The sequence below is a fragment of the Solanum stenotomum genome, chromosome 10 (genome assembly GCF_019186545.1).
Source record: "Solanum stenotomum isolate F172 chromosome 10, ASM1918654v1, whole genome shotgun sequence".
Classification (NCBI taxonomy): Eukaryota; Viridiplantae; Streptophyta; class Magnoliopsida; order Solanales; family Solanaceae; genus Solanum; species Solanum stenotomum.
The window spans coordinates 56,069,136-56,091,567 of record NC_064291.1 but is presented as its reverse complement, the minus strand read 5'-3'; the positions used below and the strand labels follow the sequence as shown (position 1 = coordinate 56,091,567).

General features: G+C 33.6%; 3 protein-coding genes across 6 annotated transcripts; 2 read left to right on the top strand and 1 right to left on the bottom strand.

Annotated features, from left to right (window-relative positions):
• LOC125842666 (uncharacterized) lies at window positions 1-9,466 on the top strand. Of its 4 annotated transcripts, none has more exons than XM_049521989.1 (10): window positions 1-225; window positions 1,152-3,875; window positions 3,997-4,100; window positions 4,371-4,440; window positions 5,427-6,221; window positions 7,073-7,275; window positions 8,007-8,130; window positions 8,333-8,545; window positions 8,727-8,897; window positions 9,078-9,466. In XM_049521989.1, the coding sequence occupies exons 1-9, from the start codon at window positions 82-84 to the stop codon at window positions 8,868-8,870; spliced, it is 4,521 nt and encodes a 1,506-aa protein (XP_049377946.1). In that variant the 5' UTR covers window positions 1-81; the 3' UTR covers window positions 8,871-8,897; window positions 9,078-9,466. The 4 variants fall into 4 exon arrangements, 3 of the variants coding, with proteins under 3 accessions (XP_049377946.1, XP_049377948.1, XP_049377947.1); XM_049521990.1 differs by lacking the exon at window positions 1-225 and having other exon boundaries at window positions 1,152-1,265; window positions 1,343-3,875; XR_007443936.1 differs by lacking the exons at window positions 8,333-8,545; window positions 8,727-8,897; window positions 9,078-9,466 and having other exon boundaries at window positions 7,065-7,275.
• Window positions 9,467-10,015: 549 nt separating this feature from the next.
• Window positions 10,016-12,355, bottom strand: LOC125842671 (probable WRKY transcription factor 12). The gene is made up of 2 exons (XM_049521996.1): window positions 11,810-12,355; window positions 10,016-10,449 (listed from the first exon to the last, which is right to left on the bottom strand). Exons 1-2 carry the CDS (start codon window positions 12,322-12,324, stop codon window positions 10,272-10,274), a joined length of 693 nt encoding a protein of 230 aa, XP_049377953.1. The 5' UTR covers window positions 12,325-12,355; the 3' UTR covers window positions 10,016-10,271.
• Window positions 12,356-18,318: 5,963 nt separating this feature from the next.
• On the top strand, window positions 18,319-22,267 carry LOC125842667 (endoglucanase 18-like). The gene is made up of 8 exons (XM_049521992.1): window positions 18,319-18,574; window positions 18,671-18,883; window positions 19,419-19,619; window positions 19,712-19,789; window positions 19,885-20,037; window positions 20,707-20,815; window positions 20,922-21,088; window positions 21,689-22,267. The coding sequence occupies exons 1-8, from the start codon at window positions 18,350-18,352 to the stop codon at window positions 22,076-22,078; spliced, it is 1,536 nt and encodes a 511-aa protein (XP_049377949.1). The 5' UTR covers window positions 18,319-18,349; the 3' UTR covers window positions 22,079-22,267.
• Window positions 22,268-22,432: the final 165 nt, after the last annotated feature.

Genomic DNA, 22,432 nt, shown 5'->3' with positions numbered 1-22,432 from the left:
CTTCACCTTCTACCCCAAAATAATCCCAATTTTTCTCAACTTCATTTGGAAATTATAGGCTTGATCCGTTCCGTATAGTCGATGAAGTGTAAATCCATAGCCTGTATATGGTCAGGTTCACCGCCGGTTCACAAAGTCACCGCCGTCGCCGCACTCAACAATCCTCCGACTCTCTACACCGGCGGTTCCGATGGCTCCATCATCTGGTGGAATATCTCCTCATCGGTAAATCACTTTCTCCTCCTTTAAATGGCTGAAATCTAGCAATGTTGAAATGGTTTCAGTTCAATTACGACGTCGTATATGTTGTTAGCTAATCGCGATCTCCTTGCGCTTTACTGACTGATATCACATGGCAGTAATTTGTGATTTTCTATACGCTACAATTGTTGTTAGTTATCACTTCGTCAGCTTTAGTTGTGTCATTTTGCTTCCGTAAGTTTAAAGAAGAGATCTTTAATTGATATTTTAGCATATTCTTTCTGAACAATGCAACTTTCATTATTTGATTTGAACTGTAGTGTTTGGGATGCCACTGAGTCCATTGACCAATTGAATTACTTGGTTCCGGAGTTTATTACTAGTCCTGAGCCAAAGCTATTGGGTTTGGTTAAATCCATAGCGTATACTGTATATTCCTCATATGTTTTATTACAAAATGAATTAATCTAGGTTCGACTTAGCTTTCTGATTTTAACATATTTTTTATGAGCTTTGCAACTTATAGTACTTCTCCAATACTTTCACTTATTTTATAACAAAATGAATTAGTCGGGGTCTGATTTAGCTCACAAGTGAAAAGAGTAGACTTCTATCTCAAGTTGCGTTTTGCAGGTTGTGTCCCTGAGATAAACCAAGATAACTTTTGATTCTACCCCATTTTTTTGGACATTGTAGGATATAGTATGTTTATTGCAACTAATGGTATCTTAATTATTAAAAAAATGAAGCAATCTATGTCTAATTGAGCTCATAAGTGAAAAGAGATGAGCGAATTTGGATGGAGGGAGTAAATCATTGTAATAATTTGCATGAAATTGGACCTTTTTTCTTATTCTGAACAATGTATGGTAAAGTAACATTGGATCTTTTCTTAGTTGTGGTATTTGTTAAGGTTTAAGATAATGAGCTCTCCTTTTTTTCTGGCTCAGGAGATCACACCTGTTGCCATACTTTGTGGTCATGTTGCTCCGATAGCGGATCTTGGGATATGTGTTCCTACTACAGTTTTGGGAGATGGGAAATTAGATGATTCAAATAATGTGGTATCAACTTCTAACTCATCTGACTGTGGTGCGTTATTAAGTGCATGCACTGATGGTGTGTTGTGCATTTGGAGCAGAGCTAGTGGACAATGCAGACGTAGAAGGAAAATGCCTCCCTGGGTGGGGATGCCATACTTAATTCGACCATTTCCCGAAAATCGTAGATATGTATGTATAGCTTGTTGTTCCTTTGACCATGTTCATTTATCCGATCATCACTCGCCTAGCACTGCTGAGAAGGGTGAAACATTTGCAGATAGAGACTCACAAAATGCAAAACCGATGAAGTGCACAGTTGCTATTGTTGATACGTATACACTTGCTATCGTCCAAACAGTTTTTCATGGGAGCTTATCAATTGGGCCTTTGAAATCTGTGGCTGTAATTTCGTCCTTTGGAGATGTGTTGACCGAGTCAGTGATGATGGTTGATTCTTTTGGTAAATCACAATGTATACCAATATTAAAGGAGTGTGATTCAAGCACAGAAAAAATGACCGCCAAGACTAATTTGTCTGATGCAGGCAAAATGGATTGGGTAAATGGGTCAAAAGACAGGGGACTTCTGGTGGCCTTTGCAAATCGTGGGCCAGTTTTAGCTTTTGTATATGGTACATGCTGCATATTTAGTCTATTAGAGGATGGAAGTTCCGTGGGAGAGATATATTTTTCAGATGATCTGCTCCCTATTGAAGGAAAGTCACATGCCATTGGTGGCATGTTTGTTGGAGATGATAACAATGTGCTTGATTCTGAAGATTCAGATGCCACATTCATTGAAAAATTTGTTGTATGGAATGGTAAAGGAGCGGCGATAGTATACAGGATATCTTACTCAAGTAATATCTTCAAATATGAACCTTTTGCTGCTATCCCGGTCATTTCTCAGGAGTCTAACATGAGCTTATCCATCTCTTTCATGCAAGTGAACAACTGTCTTTTCCGTGTTGAATCAAATTCTTTTCCTATCAATGAATTATTGATTTGGAAACCTCGTCTGACATGTTGGGTACTGCCTAAGCGGCATGACAAAAAGGAGATAAATTGTCAAGAATGCAGATTTTCTGGTGAAAGTAGAATATTTGATAATTGGACTCATAACCAGAATGCCCCTGAAAATGAGATTCCTAGGCAGGTTGTTGAAATAGACAGAGCAAGTGGGAAGGACGAATTAACTTCGTCGCAAGATGCTGCTACTTGTTCCAAAGCTATTGATGAAAGGGTTTTAAATATCCACAAAAATGGAACTTATGAAAGAAAAGAGCTAGTGTCTTCTTCAATGGTTATTTCTGAAGAGTATGTGCCATTGGCTATTGTATATGGGTTCTATAATGGTGATATAAAAGTTGTTCGATTTGATATGTTCTTTGAAGGATTGGATTTTCATGGTCAAAATTCATATCCCGAGTCAAAAGCACATGCCACTCAACATTATCTCTTGGGGCATACAGGAGCTGTACTGTGTTTGGCTTCACAACGAGTGCTGATTAGATGCCAAGGAGGTAGCAACAGTTATGTCCTAATCTCTGGAAGTATGGACTGTACTATTCGTGTGTGGGATCTTGACTCCAGCAGTCCCATGGTTGTAATGCACCAACATGTTGCTCCAGTTCGTCAAATAATTCTTCCACCATCTCAAACAGAACACCCGTGGAGTAATTGCTTCCTCTCTGTTGGGGAAGACTCATCTGTTGCCCTTTCTTCACTTGATTCCATGCGTGTAGAACGAATATTCCCTGGCCACCCATATTATCCTGCAAAAGTTGTGTGGGATAGTAGAAGAGGCTACATAGCATGTCTATGCCCAAACCAAACAGGAACAACTGATGCAGATGTTTTGTACATTTGGGACGTAAAATCAGGTGCTCGTGAGCGGGTCCTTCGTGGATCTGCTGCTGTCTCAATGTTTGATCATTTCTGCACAGGAATTGACAGAGATCTCCCTGGTGGCTGTATGATAAGTGGAAATACTTCGGCTTCCTCATTGCTTTTTCCTGCTACTGATGAAACCAGGTCTCCACCACCTCAGTCACAAACTGTGGGAAAGGGAATCTCTTCATCAAATATATCTGTTAGTACAAGCGTGTCTGGAAGTACTACAGGATCTAATCGAGCTGCATTGCCTTCCTTGCAAAACAGAAAACAGCCTGTTAAAGGTTCTTGTCCTTTTCCAGGAGTTGCCGCTCTATCTTTTGATCTCACATCTTTGATGTCTCTTTGTCAAAGAGATGAGTACTATACAACAGAGAGTTCTGATGCGAACAAAAACCAAGTGAAAGAATTAAGGGTTGAGTCTCCCATTAAGAGGACTAATTTCAGGGATCAGGAAACTGGCATCCCTAGTTCCAGTGATCAGAGCATCAATGATAAATCTGGTGGTACCTCCATTGAAGCTGCAAGAGATTCTGAATGGATGTTCTTGCTTGAAAAATGCCTGCTTCAGTTCAGCTTGTCTATTTTGCACATGTGGAATGTGGATGCTGAACTTGATGAATTGCTAGTGACTGAAATGAAGCTAAAAAGACCACAGAATCTTCTCGTAGCTTCTGGTCTCTTGGGGGATCGGGGGTCGTTGACTCTGACATTTCCTGATGACACTTCAACTCTGGAGGTACTTTGAGTGTTTTGCTAGATTTTGATTGACACCAATTTCACTTCCCCCTTCCCCAAATGAAAGAAAAAAATACTTCTCCTCACTTCTTTGCCTCTAAGAAATTAAAATTGACATACAGCTTTGGAAATCATCATCAGAGTACTGTGCAATGAGATCTCTAACGATGGTGTCCCTTGCCCAACATATGATTAGCTTGTCACATTCCTTTCAGGCGGCCAGCAGGTATGAGATTGTTATGGCATTCTTTCTGGATTCTATATGTCATGACTTCAATCATGGAATGTAAAAGACACTCACATCTGCAGCTTTTCTTACTATTTCTTGTGACCAGTAAGGTTTGAGCAATATCTTTTAGATAAACGTTGTGTCAACTCAACCCACTGTCTTTTTCTGCATTACATAGATGTAGTGTCATCTGGCATTTCATTGTAGAAGCCTCGTGCCACCGAACTCTTATAACACTACTGTCGTAGTGATATTTGTCTTTTCCAGTTCTTTGTCAGCATTTTACATGCGGAGCTTTGCTGAGAAAGTTTCTGATATAAAGCCTCCCCTGCTTCAGGTAACAAATCATCTAAATAGATCTTTCTTTCCTTTTTTGGGGGGTGAGGGTGGAGGGTTAAAATTCTTGCTGAACTCTGTTTTGGATGTGGATATAATCAGATTCTTTTTAACAATCAAAATATAGTAAAGATTCTTTTTTCCTTCTTAAGGACCATGTGACGGAACATAAATAATTACCTTGATGTTACGGTCTTGTTTTTGCATAACTACTTTGCCGTTATCTAATCAGTAATCCAGATAGCTGATCCCCTTCCATGAGAAGCAAGAGAGACACCTTCAGACTCCTTTTTTAAAAATGCTTTCTTCTGGACTGCTCATTTCTATACTCGTTTTCAATTATCGTTCATTCTGTGAGCAACCCATCATCACAGTGTCAATGAAATCCATCTGAAGGCCTGCCTGAGTTAAGATTCAAGTTCCTTCAAATTTTTCCCCAGTAATAGAAGGCAAAAATATAGGAAAGCTTGTCTCCGATTTGGTTTTGTAATTGCAAGGTTCTTAATTCAAGTCTGAGGACTGATACAAAATATGTTTCTGGTTGTAAGCAACTCCTCGTTCTGCAATGTAAGTACTCCTACATATGCTATGATACCATGCATCAGTAATCAGTGTTGTGAGTAGGTTTTATGACTCAGATGTGATATTGCATACTAGTGCTAAACCCTCCAAAACTCTTGCAGTCAGCCCCCACCAAAAACGCAAAAGGAAAAAATAAAATAAAGGTTCCTTTCCTGGATTACATGACTGAGTGAGGTGATTGCTTTTGTCCCTTGGTGATTAGTCTGGGAACTTGTCAAGTACATGTTCACCAAAACTCGTGCCACCTATTCTCTTATTTTTTTTGATAAGGTAAAGCTTACTGGCGGTGTTCTTGTTTCTACGTGTTGCAACAGTTGGATGCATTGGTTCTTTGGGATATCTAGTGTCTAAAGAAACGATTTCGGCAAAACTATTTCTTAATGGTTTGAAATCTCTGTTTTGAAGCTTTTGGTGAGCTTTTGGCAAGATGAGGCTGAGCATGTTAAGATGGCAGCACGCTCCTTATTTCATTGTGCTGCTTCACGAGCCATTCCACCTCCACTACGCCGGGATAATCCAAGAGACAATGAGAATGGAGTATCACCAAGAGGAAACTATGATTCAGTCCCAGCGGAAGCACCCACCAACTGCTTGAGGGATGACAAACAAATTGTCACTGAAGGGAACTCTGAGGATGAAGAATCTGAAATAAGATCATGGCTAGAATCATTTGAAATGCAAGATTGGATTTCTTGTGTTGGGGGCATGAGCCAAGATGCAATGACATCTCATATCATTGTTGCTGCTGCATTGGCAGTTTGGTATCCCAGCCTTGTGAAACCAAATCTTTTTGGCTTGGCTGTTAATCCATTGGTGAAGTTGGTTATGGCGATGAATGAGAAATACAGTTCCACTGCCGCAGAAATCCTGGCTGAAGGCATGGAAAGCACATGGAAGGCATGCATTGGTTCTGAAATACCCCGCCTGATTGGAGACATATTCTTCCAAATTGAGTGCGTCACTGGTGCATCCACTAATACACCTACTAAGAATCCATCTACATCTGTTAGGATTCGTGATACTTTGGTTGGAGTTCTTCTCCCAAGTTTAGCAATGGCCGATGTATTGGGATTTCTGAATGTCATAGAACGCCAGATCTGGTCAACTGCCTCTGATTCGCCTGTTCATGCAGTATCCCTCATGACTATAGTTAGGGTTGCACGTGGTTCTCCAAGAAACTTAGTTCAATATCTTGATAAGGTTTGTTAAGATACTACTTTATTTGCTAAATTGAGATAAAGTACTAACTTGATGTTACTTGTTACTGCTGTACCATCTTATAGTGTGGTGTTTTCGCTGTGCTTTTATGTTATATATCTGCTTTTCTACTGCACCCCCTTGTGCCCAACTGATACACACAGGATTTCATAGTTAGCTTATGATACTTGATAAGCTCCAACAGTTGTTGACTATTGGAGAAATACAATAATTGGTGTTTCTAGCTTTTAAAGTGGCTGTCAGAACCTGATGCCCCATAGCTAATAAGAAACTGAAAAAAGTTGACATTATCTTGCAGACTGTCTTGTTGACCACCATTCCCCAGCCTCCAACCTGAAACACTGACATTGGCACTAGCTCATGCTGAACACAAGCTAAAATGAAGAGGGGAAAATCTTAAAATTAGCGGAACACAGCATGAATAGGACCCATAATTACTTGTTTATTTGCTTTATGATTGCCAAAAGAGATTAGTAACTAGTAAAAGAATGACTGTTGTTTGCATCCTCAGTTGTTGCTTCACAATCACTATTTGTCTTGCAACCATCTTTGTTTCACATTGTTGCCCCTTCTTAGTTTTCTACTTCTCAGCGACAATTGAGTAACATGGTGCAGTTATAGTGTTGCTGATTGTGTTAACCAGGAGGAACAATCTTCCTCCGACACAAACTTTCTAGATTACAGGTCCATCTTTGAATTTGTAGAACCAAAACTGGAGAAGCTGAGAAGTTTCCTTTTTCTGTTGATAAGTGAATGTAATAACAAGACAAATGTGCTTCTAGCGATGAAGCATTCTCAAATTTAGCATGTCTAACACCTAGATAGATCTGCAGGTGGTTACTTTCATTTTACAGACAATAGATCCTGGTAACTTAGCCATGCGAAAAACTTGCTTGCAAAGTTCAATGGTGGCATTGAAGGAAATTGCTCGCATATTCCCTATGGTGGCACTTAATGATCCAGTGACACGATTAGCTATTGGAGATGCGATTGGAGAGATTAACAGTGCAAGCATTCGGGTATATGATATGCAAAGGTTAGTGAACAGTACTACGTAGCCATATGAGGAGCTTCTTCCCTCTTTGTTCTAGTAATAGTTTAGTATCAAACATGCTGGAACACAAAACTTCATAAAGTACCAGTTTGTGGTATAAACTAAATAATTTATATTTCTTTTTTCCTTTCGAGTATTCCTTGGTTGTCAATATTAAGCATACTATTTAGTTTCATAGCTTTGTAGACCTTCCTTTTTGGAGATAAGTAGCTCTAATCGATGTCCTTTTATAAATTTTGAGATAAGTAGCTCTACCTTTTTGATTAATCGATGTCCTTTTATAAATAATACTTTATGGCTATTTTCTTTTAAGAACTTCAACTTCAAGGGCTTGCTATGTTCAATCCCGATTCAAAGCTTTTCCTTGCTTTCTCTCTAACAAAGCATGTGAAGCATGGGTTAGGGCATGTCACTGTTTTGAACTCTGATGCAGTCAAAAAACCTGGTATTTAAATGGGGAAGGGTAAGGCATGGCGGGACCATTAGCCACCGAGTTTTGAACCGTGGTGCCACTGACCATTGGGGATTTCTCTGTTACAAAAAAAAAAGGTTTTAACATGAACTGGAGTAAAATGCCTTCCTTGTCCACTTCTAAGTGCTAGGATCCTTGTTTGGGGGACCTGATTTATATGATTGAGAGAACCTAGGTAATGTGAAACCTGTTATTCATCTAAATGCTTGTAATATTGATTCTGTTTTAAACTCCAATGCAGCATCACAAAAATAAAAGTCTTAGATGCAAGTGGACCTCCAGGATTTCCCAGTTTGCTTGGCGGAGCTTCAGGAATGACTGTGACTACTGTAATATCAGCTCTTAGCTTTTCACCGGATGGAGAGGTACCATGCAGGACGAACTGTTTCACATGATCTTCCTCTTTAAGTTCATCAATGGAAAATTGCCAATGTTATTGTGCAGGTTTTATTGCATGCATGGGTTTGTTATCCACTTGATTGGGGACAAATGATGCTTTACCACCTTCTTCAAGAGATTGTGTGCACTGTCTATACAAAGTTTCATATAATGTTGTTTTACTTGTAGGGGCTAGTTGCTTTTTCTGAGACTGGGTTGATGATACGATGGTGGTCCTACTCCTTGGGATCTGTGTGGTGGGAGAAACTTAACAGGAACCTAGTTCCTGTTCAGTGCATGAAACTGATTTTTGTCCCACCTTGGGAGGGATTCTCACCTAATGCCAGTAGGTCAAGCTTAATGGAAAGTGTATTCTCTAAAGATGGAGATGCTAATTCACAGGTATGCTACCCTGATGCAATTCTTTTAACCAGCCATTAATTCTTATATTCAATAGGCATTGTTATGCTTGTTACATGTAGATTCTTACGACTCCAATGATGACTCGTGCAATTAGTTAAATCTAAAAATATATTTGTTTACTCCATTATCCTGCCTTATTTCTTGATCATCTTTCATGCAGGAGAACACCAATGCATCGAATGAAATCGACAGATTTAAACAACTGCTTCATAATATTGATCTTTCTTATAGATTAGAATGGGTTGGTCAAAAAAAAATAAAGCTCACACAACATGGCCGTGATTTGGGCACTTTCCAGCTATGATACTAAAATTGCAACTCCTTTAAGTAGGTAAAGTTCCAACTCTTGTGTTTTCAGTGGTAGTTTTGGGTTTCAATGGGAGAGATAGTTTATATTTACTGTGGTTATCATCAGTTGTTAACTTGAGCTGCGTATATGCCTAGTTCTCGAGTTGATATTTCACCAACATCTCTACAACAGTTTCAAACTTTTTGAACTGCATTTACGCAGAGAGGAAATTCTGTTCAATGCAGCCAGAACAGTCAGATATGTGCATGAACACAGTACATTTTGCCCATTTAGTGATATGGTAATTCAATCCTCTAATGATATGAATGCCAATTTTCAACAGAGACAATTTTGCCACTTTCATCTTCTGTTTGGTTCTTGGGGGTGGTTGACAGCATAGCGACGGGGTGGTTCATGTCTTGTACAAGTAATTGATTATAAAGATGTGGTGGAATTACTAGTACAGATAGTACAAATGTAAATCAATAGCTCTGAAGTCAAATAGTTTTTGTATATTTCGATTGATTTGATCTTCATTGATGCTCGGTGAGCTCTCCTTCGAGCACTTCTACGCGAAATAAAACGAGATATACTAATGTAGTGACCTAGTTCAATTATCTGAGGATTAATATTTTCTTAACATATGGTACATCACCTCATTTGTGCCCTTTGTTTATTTATGATTTCTTCAGGTATCAAATTTGTGAACAAAATAACACTTCCATTCTGTTGCTTCATAATTTTAAGATGCATGACAAAGTTTTAATGTATGCACGAGAAAGAGAAACACTTCTCACAGGTTCTTTAAAAACCCGAACGGGGTGGCCTAGTGATTTGGGCTTGGGACTTCCATGTTGGAGGTCTCAAGTTCGAACCCTTCGCTAAGCTAAGGGGTTTGCCTTCTGGGTCGAGCGAGCTATTGCATAGTAGCGGTAGCGAGGATTACCCTGTGTGCACCCAAAGATAGCGATTGTGGGTTTCTCTTGTCATAAAAAAAAAAAAAAAGTACTTGTGGAATTAGTGAGGCAATGAAATAATAATGTCAATGTTTCGAGGTAGAGTATCAATAATACAAACAATTTTAACAAGGACAAACTACCATTCCAAAAGTCATTCAAAAAAATAAATAAATTAGAATCTCGGAAAAGTGTAACATATAGTTAAATTAAACATATAAAAATTTAGAGGATTTTTTTCGTTGGTTCGTATAAATACATAACATGGTAACACTAGAAACGATTGCTTCTTCTTCACTGTATGATATCTTAATTTACATTTCTATACAGAATTTTATATGTTGGTTCATATAATTAACACCAACATATATCATATATGTTACGTTACTTTTTCAGTTTGAGATATTTAGATAATATCCCATTTAGTATAATTAATATGAGTAAAACATATTTTATTAATTTAGAACCTAGAGAGAAACTGAAGTTGCTTTAGAATTGGACTTAAGGTCTCCATTAGCTTCTCACAAGGGTGATTATGAATGCCTTCATAAGTTGTCACAACAATGCTTGTATCCTTTGAAAGTCTTTGGATTTGTTTTTTCACATTGCATGTGTGATGTGTACATCGATAATAGCTCCTGTTACATTAAAAAAATAAAAAAATAATGAAGATTTTTACTAAAATGAAATATTAGGAAATAAGGTTTTATTATATAATGATGCTATTGAATTCAATGTATGAGAATTAATTAATTATATATTAAACTTTTAAGTTAGTAAATATGACACATAATCAAATGATCATCAATATTAACAAATTGGCCAAACTTGTGACAATTTATAATATATGCTCATTCTCATGAGAAGGTGAACAACCTAAACTTTCATACTCATCAGAATAGACTATGCACACACATGGCTACATAGAGAAATTGTTATACATATAGTTAACTACGACGAAATGATAAAATGATTATTAGTACTCTTCTCCTATTTTTTTTATTTTTTATTTTGTTATTACTTATTATTTTCTCTGTTTCGGTTATCACTATTTGTTGTCACTACTATTTCTCTCTTTATTTCCTACATAGTTTCTTTACTATTCTATTCCTTTTCTAATTGATTTTGATATATTTTACTTGAGCTGATTGTCTATAGGAAACAAACTTTTTTCCGTTACAAGGTAGGAGTAAGACTATGTATACACTACCAGTCTACCCTTCTTGATCCCACTTGTATAGTTGTATAATTACACGGGATGTATTATTGTTGTAGTATAATCTCATGATTCAAATTTAATTTTAGATAATTTTAGAACGACGATTAATGCAAGATGAAAAGATGTAGGAGTATTAATAAATTTGATCTTAGATGTTTGAAAGATGGAAGAATACTACATCAAAGGAATAACTAGTTACGTATTTATTTACTACTACAAATTTTAGTGTACGTGCAAAGTATTTCACGTCAATAAGTAAAAAATGCATGCAAGAAGAATAAATTTGAGATGACATCAAATTAAAATTCGTTGTGTTATATAATCTAACATGTTCTAAATTATAAGTTCATGACTTTACTATTTCATCTATTTTTCTTCTTTTTCATAGTTTACGTCTTTGATATTTTCACCCTAATTAAGATTCTAACTCTTCATGATATAAGCTATTATCACTTTATTAGTTACACTTCAATTTTCAAACTAGTTCAGCTCGTCTGTATAAATCACTTGTCTCATTTCTGCGTACTGTTCAATATTCACAATTAGATTAATACGTTAGATCATCGATTACCAATATTCTATATCTATACAACAACGATAACATATTCAGTGTAATCCTATAAATAGGGTATGGAGATAGGCCTTCAACAACAATAACATGGCAATGTGTACACAATCTTATCACTACTGTTTCCGATAGGCCTTTGACTACCGCTCTGTATGCACACATATATACATTTATATAAATGAAATCAGCAATGGGTATATAGTATACTTACCTTGGATGTGTGCTATTTTTGACAGCTTTTTGACCGTATTTTCTCCATTTAAATCCATCATCAAGAATATCCTCAGTGCTCCTTGTATGAAATGCAACCCTAGGTGGTACATATTTCCTCTTCCTCCCTTTATCTCTTCTAAAATTATGTTCTTGTAATTGTAATTGTAATTGTTGTTGATGTTGTTCACCACCTTCCATCATATTTATATTCGTATTCATATTCATATTCCTATGATTTATCGACACATTTGATGTTGTTGCAATCGACTCATTATTGTTATTAATCGAAGAAGAGCCCGATAAAAGCCCGGCCCAATCAATATTATCACAAATAAGTCCAACTTGACTAGAGTTACAATTATTTTGCATTGCCAATTGATCATTAGGTTGTTGCATGAAGAAGTTGGCCGGAGATAGTAGCGTCGGAAGTGGAAGAGGCGGTGGTGGTAGTGGTGGTGGTGGCGGCTCCTTGCCGGCGTTCATCGACAATAATGTTGAATTATTATAATGCATTTGATCGATGAGATATAATCAAAAGAAAATGATGGGGTTGATCAAGATTTGCAAGAATGTTACAAAAATAATTATGTTTGAAATTTATAGATGAAGTTAGGTGATAGCTGTTGGACAGTTTTATATATATGTTGTGAGAGATATATGTTTTTTTTATGGTAAAGAGAATAATGAGAAATTAATTGGCTTGTACCCTTTGATAAAAGCCAACTACATTTTACCTAATAAAATCTGTTCAACTGCCTTAATAGAAATGGTAGACGTACGTGCCCAAAAATCATGTTATTACCACCATAACACGTTGTGTAATTATAACAAATTATTATTAATAATAATTATTATTGTGGTGTGTTTTTATCTTGTTTTAAGTGTAAAGCATAAATGCATGGTTTAGGCAGGAAAGTTATGAGGTGAATGAAACATTATAGGATGTTTAAAATATGTATGTTCAAATTGTAGTTTAATTTGGATGGTTAAGATAAGAGTTAATTTCATATATCATAGCCCAACTTTCATTTAATATTGCATTAAATCTACTAAATATTTTTTGTAACGACAAAATCATTTAACTTAAGCCAAGTATTATTTATATATAATAAGAGTCACTAGACTATTTTTCGTAACAAAAAAAACTACTCAACTTTCCTAACTATCACAAGAAGTAATATGTTGAATTATATTGTTTGGTGAAATATTATAATTGGAATTATAATGAACTCTAATTTGATTTTGGGCATAACTCAACCCTAAAAACTAGATCACGAGGGAAGGATTATCCAAAGCTATATCCATGTTTTCACCCCAAAAATGATGTGGGACGACTCCACCCCTTGCACATCCAAGACTGAACATTTGGCCTGTGGACAATATAAGACAAGAGGTTCAACATCGTAAATAATAAATTAATTGGTATGAGTCTGATTCTGATACCATGTAAAGAAATGAATTTGGATCTAACTTAACACGAAAAGCTAATTCATGATAAGAAAAGAATTGTCCAAGACTATATAAGGAGTCCATGTTTCGATCCCACAAACTATGTTGGGTTCCAACAGTTGGATGAACCAACTAGATGGTTTTATGTGCTCACTAAAAAAAATCTTTTGGACCAAGAAGAGCATGACTCAATATTGAGGGATTAAAAATGAAAAAAAAAAAACAATTAAATGCTTACTAGTTACTATAGTCAAGGCATGCAAACTACCTTCGCCTAATTATTAGTGTTACCCTTCAGTATTGCTGCCCAACTTTACCTAGTCAATTGTAGTGCTTTTTATGATAATCTCTTTTACATATATATATATATATATAATAATTTTCAACAAAAAGAAAAAGAAAAAAAGACAAAATCTATTGTTGATGTAATAAAATTGACCAAGAGAGTTATAATATATTATATGACTCTACCTACATACAAAACGAGAGGGAGTGTTCCTAAGAGATTTGTTTTGGTTTTTTTATCTGGTATTCAGTACTTGCATTGGTGATCCAATAAATTCAAAATAGCACCACCTAAGAACCATTAAAGATGAAAGCGCTTCTAGCCTTCTATTGGGATTTTTTTTTATATATATGCAATGCTTAAACGTAAGATATCTGATTATAAAAGGTAATAAGATCATATTCATCTCACCACAATCATCAAGCAATCGATTCGTCCTTTTATTGCATAGACTCTAAAATGTGTCAAACCTCCTATTAGTATAGTAATAATATTCACATAAGTTAACAGTGTATTGTTTTGTACTGGTTAGATTATGAAATAATAATACATGTATTGGCAATACGTGAAATCATGAATAAAAGTAGTATAAGTAAAAGCAAAAGAAAGTCTTAAAGTTATAAGCAATTATATATAATCATATGCATAATTGTCCTTATATTAATTAGTCACTACATCCATAATCTCATATTATTATTTTCCACATAAAACAAATATCCATTATTTGGAATAGAATATTGGCAACTGGATTATTCACCAAAAAGACATAGGAGGATGAATCAAACAAACAACGGAAGCTACATGGAAATTTAATTTGTTCGACTTGTAGTGTTCTTTCTTACTGTGGCCATTATCAAAAGAATTTTCACGTGCTTGAAATTCAGGGCTCGAGTTTTATTGTGCCCGTCTTTTATCAAAATTTTCACGAGCTTTGGTTCATGAAGCCACACATGCTTTAGTTTAGATAAGGTTATAAACATAATTTTTTCGGTTCTAATTAAGGCGAAATATATATAATATATCGTTTTACAATATTATATTATTCGATTTATCTTACATCTTTTTTTTTCTTTCCCTTGGTAATATCCCGTGTTTTCACCCTTAATAATATCATCAATTCACTTGCCCAATTTAATGAGATCCTAATTTTATCAGGTAGGTAATATTGTTGGACTAGAAAAGACTAAATTTAATGTTGAAAAAAAAAAAGCAACTTTCACATATAGCAAACACAAAATTCATATTTGTATGCTATAGCAAAGTTTGCATAATTGCGCTCCATAGCAAACATATATATGTGTAATTCGCTGTACATATACAAAAAAAACAGTTGTATAATCTGCTTTGGTATACATATACAAAAAGATCAATTGTATAAAGTGAGAGAGATGAGTGAGCGAGCGAGATCTGGGAAAGGAGAGAGAGGGGAACTAAAATATATGTATGTATACAATTTTCACGCATTTTATACATTTGCGTTTTTGTATAAAGTGAGAGAGGCGAGTGAGAGAGCGAGATCTGGGAGAGGGGAGATAGGGGAACGAAAATATATGTATATATACAATTTTCTCTCGCTTTATACAAACACAAACGCACTTTATACACTTGTGTTTGTATAAAAAATGAGAGAGGCAAGGGAGAGAACGAGAGTGGCGAGCGAGATTCACCAGGAGAGAGGTGAAATAGCAACAATTTGCTATGAGGTACAATTAAATCAAACTATATTTATAGTAGTTAATTTGAATTAATAGTTTGCTATTATATACAATTTTCCCCAAAAAAAAAGGGTTAATGGTTTAAAACATATATAAAGTATCCACGTTTTTTTGAGTGTCATATACTTGAACTATTATGTGTAAAAAAAAATGGAATTATCATCAACTATATATTTATCAAAACACACATCAACTATTAATTATTTGAGTTTTTTCACCCTTCACTTAAAAAGAAGAGACTAAATCTTCTTTTCTTTTTTTTTTAAAAAAAAGTTGATAAATCTTATAAGTACGTGCATGCTTTGCACAGAAAATTGTCCCATAGATAAAGAATATATAACATTAATTTGTAGGAATTTAAGTTTGTAATTTTGACAACTGTAACGTCAGGGACTGGGCTCAACGTCTAAGTAATGACCAAAAAAAAACATCACCCTCCGTTTTAAAAAAAATGGTCTAGTTTGACTTGATATGAAATTTAAGCAATAAAACTTTTAAATTTTGTAGTTCTAATTTAAAATTATGTCAAACATTCTAAAATACCCTTTAATCTTATGACTTTAAACATGTCATGTGAAAAACTAAAATTAAAGTACTGTCAAAACAGTAAAAGAGTCATTTTTCTTAAAATAGATTAAAAAGAAAAAAATGAAACAGGGGAGTATTAGATTGTGTAAATTAAATTCAATTAAATGTGACTAAAAATGGTTTCATATGACTTTGCTATTATATTATTGTGTAAATTAAGTTTGGGAGATAATTACAAATTTATTTTTAGTTTTATGTTCTTTTTCGAAAGAGATTTTTCATTTTTTATACGCAAGAAATTTGAAAAGCGATTTTGTTGATCCGTTCGATTTATAAGTGATTATTAGAGATCATTTTCAAATTTGTAACGATGAGAAGTCAGACGCTAAGGAATGGGTTCGGTATATTTCTGTATGTAGATCTTGCGTAAACTTAATTAAAAATAATTTTTTATACATAAATGAAGCGTGCATCTTTGGTCTCTATCTTTACGCTACCCATCTACATTCCACATAAAAAAAAAACAAATTAAAAGAATCTGATGATTACTCCCTTTGTTTCTATTTATATATCGTCATTTTAAATTTTACGTTCCTTAAGAAATTACTTCCTTCGTCCAATAATAATTGTCAACTAACTGTTTTGGGATGTCCAACAATATTGTTCACTTTATGAAATTAATAGATAATTTTACAGTTAGTTCTTAATTTAGCCTTATCATTAATTATAGTCATTTACTTATTATGTTTTTCTAGACATTGTATTTATTATATTCAAAGGGTGATATTGTAAAATAACCCTTCTATTTATAGTTTCTTAAGTGCAAAGTCAATAGCGAATAGATCAACAAAATCATTTTTTAGATTTATTGAAGTCAAGTTTTCAATAAATGAACAAAAATTAATTTATTTTGATTAATTAAATTGACTAATGAATATGAATTAATCATTTAGTTTCCTGTGTTGGTCAAATTCATACTTTCAAGGCTAATAACTCTCAAGAGTAAATAGAAAGAATAATGTTATTTACTCCCTCAGTCCTTTTTTACTTGTCATTTTTGACAAATCAAGAAAAAACAATACTCCATCCATCCATCCATCCACTTTTAAATAAATAATTTAGATTTTCAAAAACTATACAAAAAGTACCATCGATTACAATTTTTTGCATATCAATATGATGAAAAAATACACTGTAAAATGTTAGTCAGAGTTTTTATAGTTTAATTCTAAAAGAGGAAACTATGACAATTAAAAGTGGACGGAGGTAGTATTTTTTTTTACCTATTATACCCTCAATTTATTTAGAGACTTATGTTTTTTTTAAAAGGTAGAACCTCTTTAATGAGTAAATTGATTTCGGAATTCTATCAATTAATAGAAGTAAAATAGTAAACTCACTATGTTAATTATTATTTTCTTAATAGGCCTGTCAAATAAAAAATAGACAAGTAAATGGAACAGATGAAACATGTACTGGTTTGTGAAATAATAAATATTAAAAAATACTTATACTTAATAAGAACGACGCGTAAATAGGAATGGGGTAGTACTAATACTCTAACATTGCCATATTTTTCAGATTTTGCAACTTACTAGTAATGATTTTCCGTGTTCAACTTCCTCACGAGAGACGTTGTAATAAAGTTAACGAATAAGGCAAAAAATGGAAATTACAGTCCCATCATGAATGTTACTATATGGACCCCTTTGTATTTTTTTCCTTAACAAGTACTACAATTTAATTTAGGATCTTTACAAAATCGTTGGTTGTTTCCATCTATACGATTGTTTGAGCAGTTATTTAAGTTAATTCTTTAATAATCTCCTATGATATTACATGCCCTCACGTAACTTGAGCATTGATAACAAAAGTAATTATGAAATTGAATCATATGACAATGTTGGCAGTGGAGGAGTCAGGATTTTTAATAATTGGTTCAAAATTTGAGAAGACGAACTAGTGAAAGGAGTTCGACATCTATTATACATATCTAAAAAATAATTTTAATCATGTATAGATAGTAGTAATATTTTCCGCTGAACGAGATTCGAATGAGCCCCCTAAGTATATGCTGCCTCCGCCCCTGAATGTTGCGGAATTAAAGAAGGATAAAATTAGTTCATCAAATATGACTAGTCTAATCCGATCTGTTTATTTAACATTGAATTGTGACTAACTGACTGTTATAAGTTGTTCAATCGTAACATGTTAATTACATTCCTCGTTTTCTTTTCATATTATTAATTCCATTGCTTAAAACAGTGTAAATTTTTTATTTCTTTTTGTACGTATAAAAACTGAACTCAATATTTATTATAAATTATTTTAAGTTATATATCATCCCCTTAATTAACGCAAACAAATCATTCTAATTTCTGAGTCTCACATAGGCCATAGTATATAGTTTTCTAACTTATCACAAACATTACATAATGTCATAATGGGCAATTTCCAGATTTTGCGCCTCTTTTTAACTGTCAAAAAATGTCCTATAAATACCACCAAAACATTATCAAACTTTCTAAGATAGACATAATATTAAATAGTCATAAACCATATGTTATATAATAATAATAATAACAATATGGCTTGTTCAAAGAATATTTGGGTTGTTATATTCTTTTTGTGCATTTTGGCTGGTCCTATTATTGCTCAAGATTACAAAGATTCACTTGGCAAAGCTATTTTATTCTTTGAAGGGCAACGTTCTGGGAAATTGCCAGTTTCTCAAAGAGTCAAATGGAGAGGAGATTCTGCACTCATCGATGGGATAATTGAACGTGTATGTATCTGTTTAAAAAAGAATGACGTCTAAGAGTTACATGTTTTTAAAACTATGTAAATTCAATATTGATACATTAATAGTCTATTTTATTAGGTGAACTTGATTGGAGGCTACTATGATGCTGGTGACAATGTGAAATTTGGATGGCCCATGGCTTATTCTTTAACCTTGTTGAGTTGGGCTGCTATTGAATATCAAACACAAATCTCTTCAACAAACCAACAAGTCCACCTCCAAAATGCAATTCTTTGGGGCACAAATTTCTTAATTCGAGCCCATACTTCAAGTACCACTCTCTATACTCAGGTGAATACCGTTTTATCTAAAAATTTAAATTATATATTATTGGTTCGCATCATGCTTGACTTTTTCTTCTTTGGCTAAACATGTAAAAATTAATAGTAATTATTCCTTTCTTGTATTGTGTGGTAAAGAGATCACTTGAATCTAAGACATCATTCTTCTACGATAGAATATTGAATTATGTGTAGTATATATATTGTCTAAAAGTTTAAACTAAAGTATTAATAATAAGAACCATATTTTTATTTTGCAACACTTATATCTTTATTATATCAAAAATTATAACTACAAAAAGATTTGTGGCAGACTGATAATCAGTATTCCTCCATCCTTAACTAGGAATATTGACAGGAAGTTAAGTATTGTTCTTGAGTCCAAAAGCTAATTTTTAACATGTCAGTGTGCACTAATTCTGGAAATGAAGTCATCTTTGATAGGAAGCGCTTTACCTTTTAAAGTGAAACTTTCTGACGTGAATTCAAATTAATCTGACTTTAAAACGAGTTATGTAATATTAACAAATACATTATATGGACAGGTCGGAGATGGAAATGCGGATCACCAATGTTGGGAAAGACCAGAAGACATGGATACTCCTAGAACACTATATAAAATAACATCAAATTCTCCAGGATCTGAGGTGGCAGCTGATGTGGCAGCTGCTTTTGCTGCTGCATCTATTGTTTTCAAAAATATTGATTCCAACTATTCTACCAAGTTGTTAAAAAGATCAAAATCTGTAAGCATACAACTTCTAGACCAAAAAAAATAATATTTATTTTAAAAGTTTGATCAAACAGACTATTAATCGATTGACGTTTGAGCACACAGTTATTTGCGTTTGCGGACAAGTATAGAGGATCTTACCAAGCTTCTTGTCCATTCTATTGTTCTTACTCAGGTTATAAGGTAGTAAATAATTTCAAAAATCTCATTGTTACTATTATTTAATTATTTTTAAATCATAACTCAATTAGTATTTTTAATTAATTTATTTTTTATAGGATGAATTGTTGTGGGCTGCTGCTTGGCTATATAAGGCAGGTGGAGGAAACAATTATTTAAATTATGCTTCAAATAACCAAGGTTGGAGTCAAGTTGCCTCTGAATTTAGTTGGGATAACAAGTTTGCTGGAGCCCAAACTTTACTAGCTAAGGTCAATCCTTTATACATGAATTCAACATTATATTTGTTGTTACGGTTGAGTGCGCGAATAAAGTTCTATATTGATAGCTAAAAGAATTGAGAAGTTATGTAAAATCGTGTAGAATTGATCCAAAATAAACAATATCACATCTTGTTAAGGGTATCTTTGAGTTGATATAGCCCAACAACTGATATTAGATTCCAGGTTCAGTAGGATGAGTATGACAAAGGCAATGATAATACAAAATGAATCTCAGAAATTGACATGTGGGTTGTGGTGATGGGTCATGTGGAACTTAGTTTGAGGTAGAGATTGTAAGGGTGTACGAACAAAGTTTCACATTGCTAGTTGAATAAATTGGGAAGCTACATATTATATTTATGATTTTTTAAAAGACGAGGCCTTTTAGGGAAAATCATGCGGATTTGGCCCAAAACAGACTATATCACACCTTGTTAAGAGTACTATTTTGAGCCGATACAATTAAAACATTTAAGTTCTATACATTGAAAGTGTAAAATATATTTATCACAACAAATCTCTATGATAAGCATTAATCGATAAAAATGATAAACATGTTAAATAATTGATAAAATTATTATTTCTATGAGTAGCTCAACATAATGTGATTTAAATTTGACAATCACAAGTACAAATTACTAACATTTTTATGATCAGGAATACCTTAATGGAAAGAGCAATTTGGAAAAATTCAAGAAAGATGCTGATTCATTTATTTGTGGATTAATGCCAGAAAGTAGCTCTATACAAATTAAGACAACCCCAGGTAAAAAAAAAAAACAATTATTCAGATTTTAGAATAATTACTTTCTTGATATTTGAATTGTTTAATATAATATATACTTTCTTATACTATGGTTTATAATCTACAGGTGGACTTTTGTATTATAGAGATAGTAGCAATTTGCAATATGTGACTGGTGCCACTATGGTACTTTTTATGTACACTAAAGTCCTTGAGGCAGCTGGAATAGGAGGAGTTACATGTGGATCTGTTAATTTTTCCACCTCCAAGATTAAAGCCTTTGCAAAATTACAGGTCAAATGCACATTTATTGTATAGTTTTTTAAAAAAAATTAATAATAGTACTATAAAACTATTGCTCTATGCATCCATTAGAGTCTAGCCTTGGTCCATTTAATAGCATGTTTGACCGATCTTTCAGAATCTGTTTATTTTGAAAAATACTTTTTTTAAAAGTACTTAAAAAAATGTTAATTTTATTTGACTAATCAATTTGAAAAATCCTTTTGTCGATTGTAAATCAACAATTTATGCTTGTCAAAGCTTTCAAAAAGTACTTGTAGATAGACGTTATTACTTCTTTTAGTTTCTGAAAAACAATTTATGCTACTACTAAAAAGAATACTTATATTTTTTCTAAAAGCTTGACTAAACATCTCAACTCACTAGAATACGTACATTTTTTAAAAAAAAACATGATTTTGTAGACTAGCAAAAGTATATCCAAGTATCATGCTCCATGTATTATTTACATGTACAAGCTCTTTCTTGAGAAAGTCTAAAAAAGTTACCAATCAATACCTAGTTATTAAAAGTTACTTTTTAAATTACCTGATTATATGAATATTTTTATATTTATCCGTATATAAAACTTAAACTCGTTAATTTTTTCAGGTGGACTACATACTTGGAAACAATCCACTTAAAATGTCATACATGGTGGGATTTGGCAACAAATATCCAACACAACTTCACCATAGAGCCTCATCACTCCCTTCAATTTATAACCATCCAACTAGGGTGGGCTGCAACGATGGCTATAGTTCATGGTACAATTCTAACAATCCAAATCCAAACACACATGTCGGTGCGATCGTCGGTGGGCCCAATTCCGGGGACCAATTTGTTGATTCGAGATCAGATTACTCTCATTCTGAACCCACGACTTATATGAATGCAGCATTTGTAGGATCCGTGGCCGCTTTGATTGGTCAAAACAAAGAAGGAGAACACTATGGGGAAATTAATTCACAATTTAACAAAACAGTTTTATGTGATAGATAAATTAGTAAAGAATTGAATGCCATGCAATTATTGCTAAATACATGTACATATAATAAATATCATAAATATATCAAGCTATAAATATATGTATATACATATAGTAATAAATATCAGAAATGTATCAAACTCATGTGTTTAAATGCTTATCCTTTACAAGTTCTTTTTCATTTGTCATTTATGCTAAAAATATATATATTCTGTTTACTTGTTATTTTAAAAAATGAAGAGTTTTTCATCCCCTTTTTATTATTAATTAGCTATACATAAAATATAGTCAAACTTAGAATTTCGAAGCATAATAAATAAATATAATTTAATAAAATAAACTCCAAAAAAATAATTACTTCGAGTGAA